This window comes from Oncorhynchus nerka, linkage group LG11 (assembly GCF_034236695.1).
Source record: "Oncorhynchus nerka isolate Pitt River linkage group LG11, Oner_Uvic_2.0, whole genome shotgun sequence".
Classification (NCBI taxonomy): Eukaryota; Metazoa; Chordata; class Actinopteri; order Salmoniformes; family Salmonidae; genus Oncorhynchus; species Oncorhynchus nerka.
Genome location: NC_088406.1, coordinates 73,298,420 through 73,317,894, shown reverse-complemented (window position 1 = coordinate 73,317,894; position 19,475 = coordinate 73,298,420). Strand labels below are relative to the sequence as shown.

The window sequence follows — 19,475 nt, the reverse complement described above, 5'->3', positions numbered from 1 at the left end:
ATTAAAAAAAATAATTGGCAAATCGGCGCCCAAAAATACAGATTTCCGATTGTTATGAAAACTTGAAATCGGCCCTAATAAGTCGGCCATTCCGATTAATCGATCAACCTCTAATCCATACCGTCTCTCCACATTCCTTATCTTTTCACATGCAGTCTAGTCTTCATATACGGTACCTTGGAAAGTATTCAGACCCCTTGACCTTTTCCACATTTTATTACGTTACAGCCTTATTCTAAAATGTATTACATATTTTGTTTTCCTCAGCAATCTACACAAAATACCCCACATTGAGAAAGCGAAAACATGTTTTTAGATTTTTTTGTGCAAATTTATTACAAATAAAAAACACCTTATTTAGATAAGTATTCAGACCCTTTGCTATGAGACTCAATTGAGCTCAGTTGCATCCTGTTTCCTTTGATCATCCTTGAGATGTTTCTACATCTTCATTGGAGTCCACCTGTTGTAAATTCATTTGATTGGACATGCTTTAGAAAGGCACACACCTGTCAATATATGGTTCCACAGTTGACAGTGCATGTCAGAGCAAAAACCAAGCCATGAGGTCGAAGGAATTTTACATAGAGCTCCAAGACAGGATTGTGTTGAGGCACAGATCTGGGGAAGGGTACCAAAACATGTCTGCAGCATTGAAGGTCCCCAAGAACACAGTGGCCTCCATAATTCTTAAATGGAAGAAGTTTGGAAACACCAAGACTCTTCCTAGAGCTGGCTGCCCTGGCCAAACTGAGCAATCAGGGGAGAAGGGCCTTGACAGAGCTCTAGACTTCCTCTGGAGATGGGAGAACCTTCCAGAAGGACAACCATCTGCATCACTCCACCAATCAAGCCTTTATGGTAGAGGGGCCAGACGGAAGCCACTCCTCAATAAAAGGCAAATGACAAGGTTCTCTGGTCTGATGAAACCAAGATTGAACTATTTGGCCTGAATGCCAAGCGTCACGTCTGGAGGAAACCTGGCACCATCCCTACGGGGAAGCATGGTGGTGGCAGCATCATGCTGTGGGGATGCTTTTCAGCGGCAGGGACAGGGAGACTAGTCAGGATTGAGGCAAAGACAAATGGAGTAAAGTACAGAGAGATCCTTGATGAAAACCTGCTCCAGAGTGCTCAGGACCTCAGCCTGGGGTGAAGGTTCACCTTCCATCAGGACAATGACCCTAAGCACACAGCCAAGACAATGCAGGAGTGACTTCGGGACAAGTCTCTGATTGTCCCTGAGTGGCCCAGCCAGGGCCTGGACTTTAGCCTGATCGAACATCTCTGGAGAGACCTGAAAATAACTGTGCAGCGACGCTCCCCATCCAACCTGACAGAGCTTGAGAGGATCTGCAGAGAGGAATGGGGGAAAAACTCCCCAAATACAGGTGTGCTGAACTTGTAGCATCAAACCCAACAAGACTTGAGGCTTTAATCGCTGCCAAAGATGCTTCATAAAGTACTGAGTAAAGGGTCTGAACACTTATTTAAATGTGATATTTCTGGGTTTTTTAAATATAAATTTGCAAAAATTCTAAACCTGTTTTTGCTTTGTCATTTTGGTGTATTGTGTTTAGATTGTTGAGGGGGAAAAAACAATTTAATATTTTTTTAATCAATTAATGTAACAACATTCTGAAAAAGTCAAGGGGTCTGAATACTTTTTGAATGCACCGAATGACTGACGTGTGTGTGTGTGTGTGTGTGTGGTTGCCCACATGCGTTTTGAGCTTAGCTACACCCCTTTGTCTTTACTGTAGCTCTGCTTACTGAGACAGATCATGTTAATGGATTGAAACTAAACAAACCATGTCTGTGTCTTAACACAACCTGACTGCGCGACTGGTTTGACGACGTGCTGTAAAATGTAGCACCGTCCTTCACAATGGGCTGACAGGTAGGTTATACAATATCACCCTGTTAGCACGCTGCCAAACTGCATTAGCCTGCTGCAAAAGCACTGACACACCTCCTCCAACCAATACAGAGTGGTGTCTGTCTGTATGGGCATCCAAGCTGTGCAGGTGATCGATCGGGTTGCATGAGGGTTGGCATCAATGGAATGGTTACCATTGCTGACGTTTTGCCTTCTTTTAACTGAGGATTACGCCATGTGGACCAAAACGGGTAATTACATTCATATAAACCCCTTTGTTCACATTCACTGGCAGTCTCTGACACATTCCAAGCCCTATCTGCATCATCTCCTGGACTGGACAGGAGCATGCTGGCTTCTAATGGGGAAGTGAGGAGAGATGATGGAAGGCCCTACCAGATGCCTCAGACACATGGGGCCAGCCGAGGAGAGGGGTTTGGGGGGTGGGTGGCCACCCCTGGCGAGCTCTCTGAGACCCCCATTGGGTCCCTCCCTGCTTGGCTGGCACAGCCCAGGAGATTTGTCTGTTAAGGCGTCAGTATTCTTCAGCTCGGCTAGGTGAACCGAACAAGTGTGCTTGTATACTCCCTTAAAAGACCCTTGCTTGAAAAATTATAAAAAAGCGTTGATGGTATTGTTTGTCCATTTTGAGAAGCCGTAGCCAGTATACACTTCTTCAAAATAGTTAAATTAATCTAAAATAACTCAAGAAATCTGTTATTCATTTTGAAGTTTTTGCTGAGGGGATCTTAGTCTTGCAATTTTACATCTAACTAAGATGTTTGCAGTATTTGTCTCTTTTATTTTTTTGCATGAAAAACAACAAAGACTTTACTGAAGAATCCCCATTATTGACCAATCACCGACAAAGGGGCGTAGACTTCGGCAAAAAAATGTATGCCTGAACAACTGAAGCGAACCAAAACGTCACAAAAAGTCGGCATTATAGATGCACTAACTCTTCCAAACTATTTTGTCTGGGAAGCATGTGGATACGAACCACACCACACACACCCTTCCTGCTGAGAGGGTACAGCGGGCCGGCAGTCCCTGGGTACCTACGGAAAAGAGGAGACTGTGCTATTTCTGGGGCTGCTAAGACTCATACTCCCAGCCCTGAGACGAACAGACAGAGATGGGGGGGGACTAAAAGAAAGCGAAAGGAAGTGCCAACAGAAGTGGACTGTATCGGCCAGGGTAACTGAGAGCCAAGAATCTCGTTCTCTCTCTCTCATCTTAATTAGGTTGGCCCCACCTGTGACAAAGAACGCATACAAGGCCTTTTTGTATGAGAACACTCAGACCTCTATGTGGACAGGACACATGAATCCTATCAGGGCTGATCTTTATGGAAGACTAGACATTTGCAGTCTGGCTTTTATATGGAGGGAGAGCAATGAGCATGTGTAGGACATTTTCTGAGAGCTGGAATTAATCACTAGATTTCTGTACGTGGCTCCCTCCCTCTGCCTGACTATGGTTTTTTAGGCAGTTGTTTTGTCGGCCATCTTGGCTATGCAAATTTCAGTGGCTACATGTATGAATTATTTTATATTTTTATGCACATTTTCGCTGGACAGACTAACACCGTTGATATTGAATGAGGATTTGTGCTGTTTAATTACAGCTAACCAACTACTATTATCCACTACACAGCAGGTTATGCTGCCCTCAAGGCTGCTAGCAAAAGCTAATCCTCAGCAGCAATAAACAGGTTAGCGCCCTTCCTCTAAAAATCAACTCTAAAAAGCTCACTCGCTCTCTATTCCACCTGGCTTGCCTTATTATGCACCATCGTGGCTGATTATGCACCATCGTGGCTGATTATGCACCATCCTGGTTTATTATGCACCATTGTGGCTGATTATGCACCATCGTGGCTTATTATGCATCATCGTGGCTGATTATGCACCATTCTTGCTAAAGGGTGTCTACAAAGAGGAGAGATTTTGGACCAGTTCAGCCTCTGTCGGGCCATCGGTTGATATTACACACTGCTTTGATTTTTAGAAGCAGCTATTTCCGTTTTCTTGTTCTTTCTCTCTTTCTAAATGAAATGGATTCGCCAACTACTTGCAGACAGTAATGATAAAATGTGTATAAAATCTTGCCCCTTGTGGAATATCTTTGTGTCTGTATTCTTGTCTCCTTCATCTGGGTTGTAATTTCTAGCCTGGTCCAAGATCTGTTTGTAGTGTCTTGCCAACTCCTGTGGTTATTGACGTGACTATGACCATAGGAGTTGGCAAGACCGCACAAACAGATCAGGGACCAGTCTATGTAATCCAAAATCCCACCCAGATGGTAAAGATGGCTAAAACCTTGAGTCTACTCTGCACTCCCTACTTTAGATCTCATACTTAACAGCTGAAGCATGGCCAGTGTGCGAAAGCAGCTTTGCAGACGTAGAACTGTGTCAATGTGTTCCCTTACCATGGCCATATTGTTCTCCAGGCTCATAGAGGTGTAGAAGTGAATCCACTCCTTGAGGCCATGTGTTGCTACTAATCTTTTGGCATCCATGTTGGATTGTGCCCTCATGTCCAGATAGTTTTTTGTATTCATCAGTTGAGGGGTATCTGGTTAGGTTAGCAAGCCCATTGTTTTTTTTGAAGCTGTGTAGCGTTTGTCAGGGTGTAGGGCTCAGTGTTAACGTAATAGTATTAGCCGTGAGATCTGTTTACCGTGCACACACAGCCTTGTTTTTCTGTCGGTGATTGTGCCGCTGATTGCATTAGGAATTGCTACCCTTAACAGTTGCTGCTGCAATGCTCGTTGCTAATTCAGCCAACTGTGTCTGCGTGTGCGCTTGTTTGCATATAGGCCTATATGTGACGTCCTTGGACCTAATGCATTGTGCCTTGTTGTGTGTAAACCCTATATGCAGGGTAACACAGTAGCCTCCGGCCTACTACCTATTGTGCACTGTTACATCACAATGTGATTTAGGCCCCGTCTATGCCAAGACATTGGCTCCGGAGCTCTTTGTTCCTGATGCGCTTATTTCATTAGACCACTGTGTATTATTAGATTTAGTCTAGTCGTTTTAGTTTTTTGGAAACAATTAGGCCATCTGAAGCCGAAAAAAGCACACCTTGCCAGTAGCCCTTTAACTTCCGTTTCAAGACGATACGCCTTTGAGAAAAAAGCTTCAAGACTGTATCTTTTGGACCCATACGAAGAGTTGGGCTAGTAAAGATTATTATTATGTAGATTATCTGTTGATCTGCTCTCCTTTTTCTCCATAAACCTGTGGCTGTATACGACGAACTAGTTACATATGGAGATTTATGAGCATAATAATGCATTGCGCCTTTCCCATATGAAATGTGTGCTGTCCATGGGGGATCAGTCCCTGCGTCACACACACACACACACTCTAATTTGACCTATTCTCACTGTTAGACCCGTACAGATGTGAGTCATGCAACCCTGCCAAGGAAAATTAGCATGCCGTATCCCATAGGCCGTATCCCATAGGCGGAGTGTGAGTTTCAAGTTTTGGGAAGCAAATGTTCACCTGAAAAAATGCACCTTTTATAATAAATCATTCCATGCATCATCATATTTGCAGACTTATGTAAAATAGCCTACTATTCCAAATGTGATGAGTTGATTGGATAGTTGTAATTTAGGCTAATAATATAACTTAATCATTGAATGCATGGCTGTAGGCTATATCAGATACGTTTCTTCTTTCTTTGCACAGGAACATCTTGGCCTTTTCTGAACACGTCATGCAATTCTACTATACTTTATATGACTGGAGACAATTGCAGAATCTTTTGTTTAGGACGACAAAAATGACAGAGTAGCCTACTCTGCTGACACTGACAAACAGATCAATTAAAACGATGTTGTCTGATCCATCTAATCGTCCTATGAGAAGGGTAGACACAATTATGACGTTCATCTAACCTGGAGGAGGACATTATATTGTCCAAAAACTAACTTTCAAGTTGCACATACCCAACCATGAAAGAGTGAATATGCACACTCACCGGGAATATGACTGAAACTTTCGGCTGGTGCTAATAAGAAAGGCTATACTGTTCACTCAATTAAATTGAGCATTTTGATAACTAAAAGACAGATTAGTCTTTTCATTGTCTTTTCTTTACAGCAATAGACATTTGCATTCCAAATGATGTTTTCCTTCAATTGGATTTTGAAATATTGCGATATGCCTGGCTGGGCTTCTACTTTTCACTGACATTCGCAACTCAACAATCATCTATGTGGCTATTTGCCAGGCGCTGTCCAAATTGCGGCGCCTTCTGACTGTAGGCAATGCGTTTTTTACATTTTTATTTCACCTTTATTTAACCAGGTAGGCCAGTTGAGAACAAGTTCTCATTTACAACTGCAACCTGGCCAAGATAAAGCAAAGCAGGGCAACACAAGCAACAACACAGAGTTACACATAAACAAACATACAGTCAATAACACAATAGAAAAGTCTATATACAGTGTGTGCAAATGAGGTGAGGTAAGGCAATAAATAGGCCATAGTGGTGAAATAATTACCATTTTGCAATTAAACACTGGAGTGATAGATGTGCAGAATATGATTGTGCAAGTAGAGATACTGGGGTGCAAAGGAGCAAAAAATAAATAACAGTATGGGGATGAGGTAGTTGGATGGGCTATTTACAGATGGGCTATGTTCAGGTGCAATGATATGTGAGCTAATTTGACAGCTGGTGCTTAAAGTTAGAGAGGGAGATATAAGTCTCCAGCTTCAGTGATTTTTGCAATTCGTTCTAGTCATTGGCAGCAGAGAACTGGAAGGAAAGGTGGCCAAAGGAGGAATTGGCTTTGGGGGTGACCAGTGAAATATACCTGCTGGAGTGCATGCTACGGGTGGGTGCTGCTATGGTGACCAGTGAGCTGAGATAAGGCGGGGCTCTACCTAGCAAAGACTTATAGATGACCTGGAGCCAGTGGGTTTGGTGACGAATATGAAGCGAGGACCAGCCAACGAGAGCATACAGGTCGCAATGGTGGGTAGTATATGAGGCTTTGGTGACAAAACGGATGGCACTGTGATAGACTGCATCCAATTTGCTGAGTAGAGTGTTGGAGGCTATTTTGTAAATGACATCGCCAAAGTCAATAATCGGTAGGATGGTCAGTTTTACGAGGATCCACAGCTTATATGTTTTTAATGAAGCTAATGATCCTCTGTGGCCTTTCTGGTGTAGTAGCTTATTTTGAATTATTTTATGAATATCTGTATCGACAGGAGTAAGATAATTAGGCTATATAATTTTGCCAATTTACTTTAGGGGAAGCTTAGCTCTTAGCCTTATGGACGCGCCGACTGTCGTATGGCAATCTTTTGGCGGTTTTAAATCCGCATTTGTTAGTGAATATATTTCAGTCTCTGGAGTAAAGTCCAATGTTTCTTTTCTAATCCGGAATTCATTAGTGAGTGGGTAGACTTCATTAGTGAGTGGGTAGACCTTGCTGCTTGCTTTGTGTCTTTCTTGGGCTAAAAGTTTTGCAGCTACTTTTATTTCTTCAGTCACAGCTTTTTCCAACCTGTTTTTGTCTGTTCTGCAGTGATAATATGGTGTTGCTAGGTGCCAACTTTCCTCTCTCTCTTTTTCTCTTTCTCTCTCTATCCATCCCCAGGGTATGGTGATATAATGGCCTTGGCCACTTTCTGACCTCCGCCGGGTGCCGAGGGTATCCCACAATGCCCTGTGGCTGGCGGGCTGCCTGGGCGGCGGTGGTGGCAGAGTGAACGAGCATCTCCTTTAGAAATTACTGATAGATGAAGTGAAGCACCATGGGGCTTCTGTGTTCCTGTGGCTCCGCACAGACGCCACGGTAACAAGGTCGCAGAGTACTAGAGGAAATGATGTCACCGAGTTCCAAAGGCTAATGAGTCATTTAGGCACTTGACGACACAGACGTCATCCCACATCAATGTGTGGCTGCAGATGGAGTGACCATGAAGTGTAATCTCTTGTCTGGGATTTTAAACCACTCAGACACCTCTGATAGGCTATACTTCCTATCTATCACTCTCACCTCACCTCCCAATGCTTCAGTCAGTGGTTAAAGTGTGTCTGTGTCCGATAGACAGGTAGGCAGTACATACTGTAGCTGCAAGTTAAGGCACTCGGAGTCTTGCCTCGCTGAAGCTTTTTGGCCTGCTTCTTATGAACGTGAATGGCGACCATTTTGAAATCTTGAGGGGAGTCGATTGTGTTATTTAGTGTGTTAGCTTAGGACTTAGCCTACTTGAAGGATATTTTATCACTGTAATTATAATTTTCTGTGTGAAGAAAGGGTATATTGAAGCTATAGTATCTTTTGATGTGACGGTTGAGGATTGTGTGAAGTGTCAGGTCACAGGCCATAGGGAGAGGGGCTAGATGAGAGGTGAGGATGAGAATAATGTCTGGTGGGAGGCCCTGTCAGAACTTGCTAGTTTCAACTCTGAAAGGAGTTAACTGAAGTGTTAAAACACAACGTGTTAAAGTGGTACTTCTGTTGTCCATGACCTTGATAACATTCAACTCAACAACCTTCAACTCTTTTGTGAAAATGTGTAAAAAAATATCCTTGGTGGTTACAATTGTCCACTCTGTTGACTATCTGGTGGTGTGAACTAATGGCTTTGCTATGAAATGATGTTCCCTTGTAGAGTGTCTGGGGGGTGTGTGTGGTACTTTGTTTGACCCTAAATGAGCTACCGATCAAACCTTTTTAGTGGCAGCTGGGCCTGACCTAATTGTCAATTGGACTGTGTTATCAAAGCGGTCTGGTATTGTGACACCAGGGACGTGAAATGTTCAAAACGTTGCTGATAGAAATGTCAGCTAATGAACAGAGCTGATATGATTCCTTACTCTGTGACAGACAAATCATTTCTGTTCGACAGATACAGATTTGTTCTAAATCTGTAACGTTTTCTCCCTTCTGAACAGGGCCACAGGGCTCTGACCCAGACATGGATAGTCAGGGGTTTGTTTTGTTAGCTCTGTGTCCTGTCTCTGCCTGAATGAACTCCCAGTAGGCTAGCCTAATGCTAATTACTCACTGTGTTCTACAGACAGTGTTCTGTGAATACAGGTTATTTATAGTTTAGCTCAACCCTGATACACAATAGGGGTCTGATACCTCCACAGAGAGGTTTCAAATCCCATACAAATGAATGGGATCTAATGAAGCCACAAAGGAGCAATTAAAGAGCCACATGCAGTCCCACAGCCACATGTTGCAGATCTCTGTCCCATACAAAAAAAATATTGGCACATGAATATGGATGTGTAGGTTGTCTCAACAGATCCTTTATTAACTTTCTTTCCAATGAACTACAACATATTTACAGTAGTTGGTTGGATACATTTTGTAGCAGCTGACAAAGTATTGACTTCCTACCAGCCTGGTGTTCTAGAACAGAGCAGAGAAAATGTCTAAACGGGCCTCTTGGAGATGGGCACTGTATTTTCTAAATCACACAACAGCTCCTGCTAAGCGCAACATTTGGTGTTGTGTGATTTAGAAAATACAGTGCCCATCTCCAAGAGGCCCGTTTAGACATTTTCTCTGCTCTGTTCTAGAAATGTCTCCCTTTTGCAACTTTTAACAAACCGGATAAATATTTGATTGACTTTACCAATGACTGCTCTTCTTTTTGTTCACCTGGAAATTCCTATTCCAACAGGTACGGGGGATATCGTGGCGATCATGATTCCGGAACCCAAGGGTCGGGAGATCGCTGCTCTACTAGAACGCAACGTCACGGTGACCATGCACATCACCATAGGAACGAGGAACCTTCAGAAGTATGTGAGCAGAACGTCGGTGGTGTTTGTCTCCATCTCCTTCATTGTCCTGATGATCATCTCCCTGGCATGGCTCATCTTCTACTATATACAGCGGTTCAGATACGCCAACGCTCGCGACCGCAATCAGGTACAGTTCACTGTACAGACACATGAATGTAGTCATTTGGTAGACCCCCCCCCCCCCTCCAAATAACAATAACGAGTCTACATACAGGGGGTACTGGGTTAATGTGAGGAACATAGTGAGTGTAGCATTGTAACCAACCGTCTGAAGGGATTATAACATTAAAGACATGGTTGGTAATGTCATCCTACTGTATTTCAGTGTGTCTCTGATAACACACAGGTTGTCTGCTACTATATACAGCGGTTCAGATATGCCAACGCTCGTGACCGCAACCAGGTATGGTATGACCGTAATGACAGCGTAAACTAGCAGTTTGACCACAGTATGAACATACTTTTTCTATATCTATATGTAGAGCAGTTGCTTTTCTCTGAGGTGATTCGTCTACTCTAAACCTTTCCCTGCTTTTTCCATCCAGAAATGAAGGCCAAAATTAAAAATACCGCGACAGCTGGGTTTGCTAGCGGAAACCTGTTGGACCGTCAACCGGGTAGTCCTGTTGGACAGTGTAGTCAATGCACACACTGTGGCCCACACTTTTACAAAAAAAAGATGCTATCTAGAACCTTAAAGGTTTCTTCGGTTGTCCCCATAGGAGAACCCTTTGAAGAACCCTTTTTGGTTGCAGGGAGAATTATTTTGGTTCCAGGTAAAACCATTTGGGTTGCATGTGGAACCCTTTCTACAGAGGGTTCTACGTGGAACTAAAAAGGGTTCTTCAAAGGGTTTTCCTATGGGGACAGCTGAATAAACTTTTTGGAAACCTTTTTTCTAAGATTGTCTGATGTTGACACAAATGTCACAGACAACCGCATGGGTTGTCAAGGCGAATGGGCACCATGGTGACAATTTTTAGATTTTTCATACCTGCTGGAGTTGAATTATGATTCACTCCAAGAACTCGCCAGGCCTGAAACCACAAATCTGTTCTCTGTTGATGTCACAATGACTTTCCTTGATGATTGATTGAGAGCAGCTGTGGGCCTGGTCTGAGGCAGTTCTTTTCCACAGTGAGAGTAGACCTAGATGACGAGGGTTAACAGCCTACCTTTCTCTCAATGTCTCTTAGTATTTATCTATCATCCACTCAAATCTCTCCCTTACTCATGCATTTAGCTCTCTATCGCTCCCTCCCGCTCTTTTTCTCTCTCTTTCCCTTTTTTCATACCTTGCACTACTCAGTGACCTGACTCGGCCTGTGTTTTCCGCTCTGGTCTGCAACAAGGGGTTAACTGTCAGCTCAGAGACGCTGCTATGTCAACATCACTAAGCGACTGTTCATCCTGCCGGATTAAAACATTACACAGCCTCTCAGAACGTCTCCTTCAGATCTATTAACCAGTAATATGGTCCACCATGGTTCAGATGGAGACAGTGCATCTCAGGCCCTTTCTCTAACCTTGAAACGTGTCCATTCCTTGCCTTGTCAGTGGTTATTGGATATATAGGAAATTCCAGACATTCTTTTCTCTCTTTTGGGTTGCCAGGTTGGGTTGCTTATCTTTCCCCCACCTTCTTTGTTGTTCTTTGATCTTCTATGAGCAGAGACGTCTCGGAGACGCAGCCAAGAAGGCCATCAGTAAGCTCCAAGTACGAACCATCAGGAAAGGAGACAAGGTACACCTGGCTGCGTACTTTACGAACCTCTTCTATGACGTTGGATAAATGTGTTACGAAGGTTGTTATGAATGATACTGCCACACTCATAAAGGTTTCATGACTGGTTTCATGGAGGGGTTATGAATGCCTTATGTATAGATCCTCTTCAAGTAAAGTGTTTCCAAAAGCACCTATTTAAGTAGCAGTGATATGGTTCTAAACCGAAGCGAACCGTTTCCTCACGCTCCTGCTAAGCGCAGCATTTGGTAATGAACTTCCATCAGCCCAATGATAATGACTGACTCGTTTTTATTTTCTCTGTGTGTGTGTGTGTGTGTGTGTGTGTGTGTGTGTGTGTTTAAATTTGAATGAATTATACAGGCTGCATGGCTTTTGATCCGCTCTGCTTTATTCACCTTCCAGGAAATGAAAAGGAGACTAGACAACCAACCAAATGTCTCCTGTGTGTTTGGTGTTCTAGGAAACGGAGTCTGACTTCGACAACTGTGCTGTGTGCATCGAGGGCTATAAAGCGAATGATGTTGTTAGGATATTGCCGTGCAGGTACGACAGCCTCTCCCATTTGTCAGTATAACTAGAGAGAGCAGACACATTGACACCCATTACTATCATTGTCTCCTCTAGATCATGTGTTGCAGTAGGTCTATTGGGAATGATTGGTAGTCATTAATATGCCACAATAATTTACTGTTCTGTACCTGAGAGCATATGTAGAGCATGGTGAGTGATGCTATGTTACCAAGGAGACTGTTACTACGGATGACATCATCAAGGCTGTGCGTGTTCGTGTGTGTGACTGTCCTCAGGCACATCTTCCATAAAAGCTGTGTGGACCCCTGGCTTCTGGACCATCGGACCTGTCCCATGTGTAAAATGAACATCCTCAAAGCGCTGGGAATACCAGTAAGGAGTTTCTGTCTTTCAACATCTAGCCATCTTTCATTCCCGACCCTGATCCTGGAGAGATTTTATTTTTGGAAAGTGTTTTTGATGTTTTTATATTTGATTGATTGATTTCAGCCCAACTTTGACTGTGGGGGTGACATTCCACCAGACTATGAGATGTCAGTGGGAGGCCCGCCCACCAACGCAATCACAGGGGCCAGTGACGTCACGGTGAACGGGGAGGAGAGCTCGGTGGTGCTGGACACGGTGGACATGGACAGGACGATAGGGCTGCCTCAGGTCTACCACGACGCACACGAGACACTACCACAGGCTGGGGACCGCCGACACATTGCCAGCAGTGAGTATAGACACACACCTATGCACCTACACACACTCTCTCACACACACCTATGCTTTGGTTCCATCCCAGCACTAACAGAACTTCTTCAACTCACCTGTACTTCCTCAACACAAACCAGTGAACACCAGAACACCCATACCAGTCATGTTCAGAGCTGTGCTATGCTGGGATATAAGAGGAGTACTGTATTCTGAAATAGACCACAGTGTCCTCTCTGTCTCCACCAGAACAGAGAGTAGTTGCTCTCTCTAACAGACCACAATGTCCTGGTTCTTCACGTGTGCGTCCACAACAACACCCTATTACCTATATAATGCACTATTTTTGACCAGGGGTCATAGGGCTCTAGTTAAAAGTAGTGCACTATATAGGTAATACCATACCATTTCAAATGCAGCCTTGTACTGGCATGGCTTAGCTAGCCCAGGGCTGCTGTACTGGCATGGCTTAGCTAGTCCATGGCTGCTGTACTGGCATGGCTTAGCTAGCCCAGGGCTGCTGTACTGGCATGGCTTAGCTAGCCCAGGGCTGCTGTACTGGCATGGCTTAGCTAGCCCAGGGCTGCTGTACTGGCATGGCTTAGCTAGCCCAGGGCTGCTGTACTGGTGTGGCTTAGCTAGTCCAGGGCTGCTGTACTGGCGTGGCTTAGCTAGCCCAGGGCTGCTGTACTGGTGTGGCTTAGCTAGCCCAGGGCTGCTGTACTGGCATGGCTTAGCTAGCCCAGGGCTGCTGTACTGGCATGGCTTAGCTAGCCCAGGGCTGCTGTACTGGTGTGGCTTAGCTAGTCCAGGGCTGCTGTACTGGCATGGCTTAGCTAGCCCAGGGCTGCTGTACTGGCATGGCTTAGCTAGCCCAGGGCTGCTGTACTGGCATGGCTTAGCTAGCCCAGGGCTGCTGTACTGGCGTGGCTTAGCTAGCCCAGGGCTGCTGTACTGGCGTGGCTTAGCTAGTCCAGGGCTGCTGTACTGGCGTGGCTTAGCTAGTCCAGGGCTGCTGTACTGGCGTGGCTTAGCTAGTCCAGGGCCAGAACTAGGCCATCAGCCACCTGCTTCACTGTTCCCTCAATCCAGTCCCTGGCCAGAGAAGGAATAGTGCTCCCTTTTTTCAAAGTCACAAGCTAACCCAAATGCATTGGCATGGTTTACATACGTAGCATAAGAGTATGTTTTAAGGTTGCCGTGCTTGCTATTAGCAAGGTATTATGATAAGGCACTACAGCACTGAGCCATTGATAGGCACGTTGTGTTTTTTGAGTTAGTCTGTTTGTTTAACAGCTGGTTAGCACATGTGCGTGTGTGTGCGTGTGTGTGTGCGCGCCTGCCTGCCTGCCTGCCTGCATGCATGCAGTCGGCCCGGAGAGTGGGGCAGGAGTGTGTTGACGCTGGCATGGCCCACTTCCTGTCCTGCCCACCGTGCTGAAATTCCACCTGCAGTTGGCGGGGCCTCCGACCAAAACGCTCGCCTCTCGAGTCTCTTGTGCCAATGGAACAAGTTAATGCTGCCTTTGTGACAGCTTCTTATTAGCTTCCTGAGGCCTCTACTGTACCTTAAAGACCTGGTAAACACTTTGGACAGCGTCAACCTGCTTAAGCCCCTTCAAAACATTAGAAAACTATGGAGAACCTTGTACTTTTTTTTTTTATCCCTCCCTCATTCCCATAACACAAGCCGACTTCTTGCGCTCCCATGAATGCCAGTTAATGTTCTACCTTCAAGGTAGTTGAACACTTTTTACACTGAGTTTACATGCCTGTATGTCTTTCAACTGTGCACAGCTTGTCCCCTTTTCGAGCCTTGGCATTGCTTGTCACACCTACCTTTGTGTTAAATATTAGCTTTTTCGGTTCCGTCCCGGAGCGTATTCAAAATCCCCCACCTGCTGTTTATTTTAAGCCCCAGGATGGATCTACGATGTCAGGGAGAGTGATTTGTGGGTTGCGCAAAACGCAGAGCCCAATCGGGCTGAGTCATTGCTTATGGAATGGCACGGCAGTACTGCCACTCTAGGCCTTTAGCCTTATTGTAGTCTGGCTGTCACCAGCACGATAGCTTACTGCAGTATAGGCAGTAAAACAAACTTGGCGCGCACTGAGGGGGATGACATTTGGGGTAAGGAGAAAGAAACCTCCAGGCCCATATACACAGTGTCTCGAAATAGGAAGGCTGTACATATAATGGTATTTACTACGATCTAAACTGCAAAACTGATCCTAGATCAGTACTCCCCTCGAAGAGTAACGCAGTATGTCTTAGGGGTACACTACTAGTTAGCCAGCTGACTTTGATAAACAACCAGAAGTAACAGTTTATTTTCTGGTTCAGTAGGAAAGCTAAGTTTAGAGATGTGTTTTTGGTTGTTGGCTCAGTTAGACCATGCCCATTTCAAGTTTATCTTTATAAAAAAAACTATAAAGATATTTCAGAATATTCAGGCAAGTTAGCTGGCTAACTCCTTGAACCTGCTTTGCATTATACCTCTCTGATTTGAAGTGACAACCAGCAGAGCTGTTCATGTTGAGTCATACAGGACAAATAAGCCTCCTGAGTCATACCAAGTGCTCCTGGTCTTTCCTACCTGATATAATTGTTTGATCTCCCTAGTGATGTTATTATAGATGCTCCTGGCAGCCGTAGGTCTGTCAGCCTGGTTTCAAAGAGGATTATGATAAGAGATGCGTGTGTGCGTGCGTGTGTGTGTGTATAAAATAGATGATGAGATGTGTGTTTGCATGTCTGCTAGATCCAGTCTGCAGTGCTGCTACTGACTCTCTCCTAATGCAAGCCTTAACCTCTCCTCCTCTCACATCTCTCTCTCTCTCTCTGTTCCTCACCAGTCTCTCTTTCTCTCTGTTCCTCACCAGTCTCTATCTCTCTCTGTTCCTCACCAGTCTCTCTCTCTCTCTCTGTTCCTGACCAGTCTCAATTTGGTGTTTGTCCCATTTTGTGAAGTCTTGGTTGGTGAGCGGACCCCAGACCTCACAACCATAAAGGGCAATGGGCTCTATGACTGATTCAAGTATTTTTAGCCAAATCCTAATTGGTATGTTGAAATTTGCTTCTTTTGATGGCATAGAATGCCCTTCTTGCCTTGTCTCTCAGATCGTTCACAGCTTTGTGGAAGTTACCTGTGGCGCTGATGTTTAGGCCAAGGTATGTATAGTTTTTTGTGTGCTCTAGGGCAACAGTGTCTAGATGGAATTTGTATTTGTGGTCCTGGTGACTGGACCTTTTTTGGAACACCATTATTTTGGTCTTACTGAGATTTACTGTCAGGGCCCAGGTCTGACAGAATCTGTGCATAAGATCTAGGTGCTGCTGTAGGCCCTCCTTGGTTGGTGACAGAAGCACCAGATCATCAGCAAACAGCAGACATTTGACTTCGGATTCTAGCAGGGGGAGGCCGGGTGCTGCAGACTTTTCTAGTGCCCGCGCCAATTCGTTGATATATATGTTGAAGAGGGTGGGGCTTAAGCTGCATCCCTGTCTAACCCCACGACCCTGTGTGAAGAAATGTGTGTGTTTTTTGACAATTTTAACCGCACACTTGTTGTTTGTGTACATTGATTTTATAATGTCGTATGTTTTACCCCCAACACCACTTTCCATCAGTTTGTATAGCAGACCCTCATGCCAGATTGAGTCGAAGTCTCTCTCTCTCTCTGTTCTGCACCAGTCTCTCTCTCTCTCTGTTCTTCACCAGTCTCTCTCTCTCTCTGCTCCCCACCAGCCCCCCCTCTCTCTCTGTTCCTCACCAGCCTCTCTCTCTCTGTTCCTCACCAGCCCCTCTCTCTCTCTCTCTCTCTCTCTCTCTCTCTCTCTCTCTCTCTCTCTCTCTCTCTCGTTCTGTTCCTCACCACCCTCTCTCTCTCTCTCTCTCTCTCTCTCTCTGTTCCTCACCAGCCTCTCTCTCTCACTCTCTGTTCCTCACCAGCCTCTCTCTCTCACTCTCTGTTCCTCACCAGTCTCTCTCTCTCACTCTCTGTTCCTCACCAGTCTCTCTCTCTCACTCTCTGTTCCTCACCAGTCTCTCTCTCTCTCTCTCTCTCTGTTCCTCACCAGCCCCCTCTCTCTGTTCCTCACCAGCCCCCTCTCTCTCTGTTCCTCACCAGCCCCCTCTCTCTCTGTTCCTCACCAGCCCCCCTCTCTCTCTGTTCCTCACCAGCCTCTCTCTCTCTGTTCCTCACCAGCTCTCTCTCTCTGTTCCTCACCAGCCTCTCTCTCTCTCTGTTCCTCACCAGTCTCTCTCTCCCTCTCTCTGTTCCTCACCAGCCTCTCTCTCTCTGTTCCTCACCAGTCTCTCTCTCTCTCTCTCTCTCTCTCTCTCTCTCTCTCTCTCTCTCTCTCTCTCTCTCTCTCTCTCTCTCTGTTCCTCACCAGCCTCTCTCTCTCTGTTCCTCACCACCCTCTCTCTCTCCATCTCTGTTCCTCACCAGCCTCTCTCTCGCTCTCTCTCTGTTCCTCACCAGCCTCTATCTCCATCTCTCTTTCTCTGTTCCTCACCAGCCCCCCCTCTCTCTCTCTGTTCCTCACCAGCCTCTCTCTCTCTGTTCCTCACCAGTCTCTATCTCTCTCTGTTCCTCACCAGTCTCTCTCTCTCTCTCTGTTCCTGACCAGTCTCAATTTGGTGTTTGTCCCATTTTGTGAAGTCTTGGTTGGTGAGCGGACCCCAGACCTCACAACCATAAAGGGCAATGGGCTCTATGACTGATTCAAGTATTTTTAGCCAAATCCTAATTGGTATGTTGAAATTTATGTTTCTTTTGATGGCATAGAATGCCCTTCTTGCCTTGTCTCTCAGATCGTTCACAGCTTTGTGGAAGTTACCTGTGGCGCTGATGTTTAGGCCAAGGTATGTATAGTTTTTTGTGTGCTCTAGGGCAACAGTGTCTAGATGGTCTTACTGAGATTTACTGTCAGGGCCCAGGTCTGACAGAATCTGTGCATAAGATCTAGGTGCTGCTGTAGGCCCTCCTTGGTTGGTGACAGAAGCACCAGATCATCAGCAAACAGCAGACATTTGACTTCGGAATTTAGCAGGGGGAGGCCGGGTGCTGCAGACTTCTAGTGCCCGCGCCAATTCGTTGATATATATGTTGAAGAGGGTGGGGCTTAAGCTGCATCCCTGTCTAACCCCACGACCCTGTTGGAGCGAGCGGTCGCATCTGCACTCGGTCCGCAGGTAGTATTACATTTCATTACATTTCATTATAGTACAACGGTTTGATTTGTCTAATCTTATCAATTTCTTCTTAGCTAGCTACACAGCCGTCTTTGTTTCATAGATAATTGCGTAATTATCGTATTTCGTCGTCCTAACGCAGTCTACACTGCCCTGCAGCTAGCCAGCTAGCTAACGTCCACCGTTAGCTAGTCCACCGTCTACCGATTAGCAGCACAACTATTACACTCAACTGAACGACTTGATTAGTGTAGTGTTAGCTAGCTACATAGTTGTCTTTGCTGTCTTCGTACCCAAGATAATTGTGTAGTTTAGAGTGTGTAGTTTTATGTCGTCCTTAACATAGGAGACTCTGCTAGCTAGCCAACAGCTAGCCAACGTCTACCGAACAGAACTTCTGCACTCAACAATCCGGTCGCATTTCGCTTCGCTCCACAGGTAGTATCACATTTTTCATTTCATTTCATTACAGTACAACGGCTTGATTTGTTTGATCGTAGCTAGCTACATAGCTAGCTACACAGCCGTCTTTGTATCAAAGATAATTGTGTAGTCTAGAGCGACTTCCTAGGTTAGTTAGCCAGCTATTGTCGTTCTTTTAACGCAACGTAACGTAATCAACACTGCTAGCTAGCCAGCTAGCCCCGAATAGCAGCACAGTAGAAACTATTACACTCAACGGAACGACTTGATTAGTGTAGTGTCAACAACGCAGCCAATGCCAACTAGCCTACTTAGTCAACAACGCAGCCTCTGCCAGCTAGCCTACTTCAGCAGTACTGTATCATTTTAGTCAATAAGATTCTTGCTACGTAAGCTTAACTCTCTGAACACTCGTGACGTGTAGTCCACTTGTCATTCCAATCTCCTTTGCATTAGCGTAGCCTCTTGTGTAGCCTGTCAACTATGTGTCTGTCTATCCCTGTTCTCTCCTCTCTGCACAGACCATACAAACGCTCCACACCGCGTGGCCGCGGCCACCTAATCTGGTGGTCCCAGCGCGCACGACCCACGTGGAGTTCCAGGTCTCCGGTAGCCTCTGGAACTGCCGATCTGCGGCCAACAAGGCAGAGTTCATCTCCGCCTATGTCTCCCTCCAGTCCCTCGACTTCTTGGCACTGACGGAAACATGGATCACCACAGACAACACTGCTACTCCTACTGCTCTCTCTTCGTCTGCCCACGTGTTCTCGCACACCCGAGAGCTTCTGGTCAGCGGGGTGGTGGCACCGGGATCCTCATCTCTCCCAAGTGGTCATTCTCTCTTTCTCCCCTTACCCATCTGTCTATCGCCTCCTTTGAATTCCATGCTGTCACAGTTACCAGCCCTTTCAAGCTTAACATCCTTATCATTTATCGCCCTCCAGGTTCCCTCGGAGAGTTCATCAATGAGCTTGATGCCTTGATAAGCTCCTTTCCTGAGGACGGCTCACCTCTCACAGTTCTGGGCGACTTTAACCTCCCCACGCCTACCTTTGACTCATTCCTCTCTGCCTCCTTCTTTCCACTCCTCTCCTCTTTTGACCTCACCCTCTCACCTTCCCCCCTACTCACAAGGCAGGAAATACGCTCGACCTCATCTTTACTAGATGCTGTTCTTCCACTAACCTCGTTGC

The 19,475-nt window shown here is 45.5% G+C and overlaps 1 protein-coding gene across 1 annotated transcript in view; it reads left to right on the top strand.

The window, feature by feature from the left end:
* Positions 1-19,475, top strand: part of LOC115122585 (RING finger protein 150-like) — a 46,903-nt gene that overhangs the window by 3,683 nt on the left and 23,745 nt on the right. The window contains exons 2-6 of the mRNA XM_065024941.1: positions 9,561-9,811; positions 11,357-11,428; positions 11,892-11,974; positions 12,238-12,334; positions 12,452-12,677. Of these exons, the coding sequence (XP_064881013.1) occupies positions 9,561-9,811; positions 11,357-11,428; positions 11,892-11,974; positions 12,238-12,334; positions 12,452-12,677 (729 nt within the window). The remainder of the gene's footprint in view (positions 1-9,560; positions 9,812-11,356; positions 11,429-11,891; positions 11,975-12,237; positions 12,335-12,451; positions 12,678-19,475) is intronic.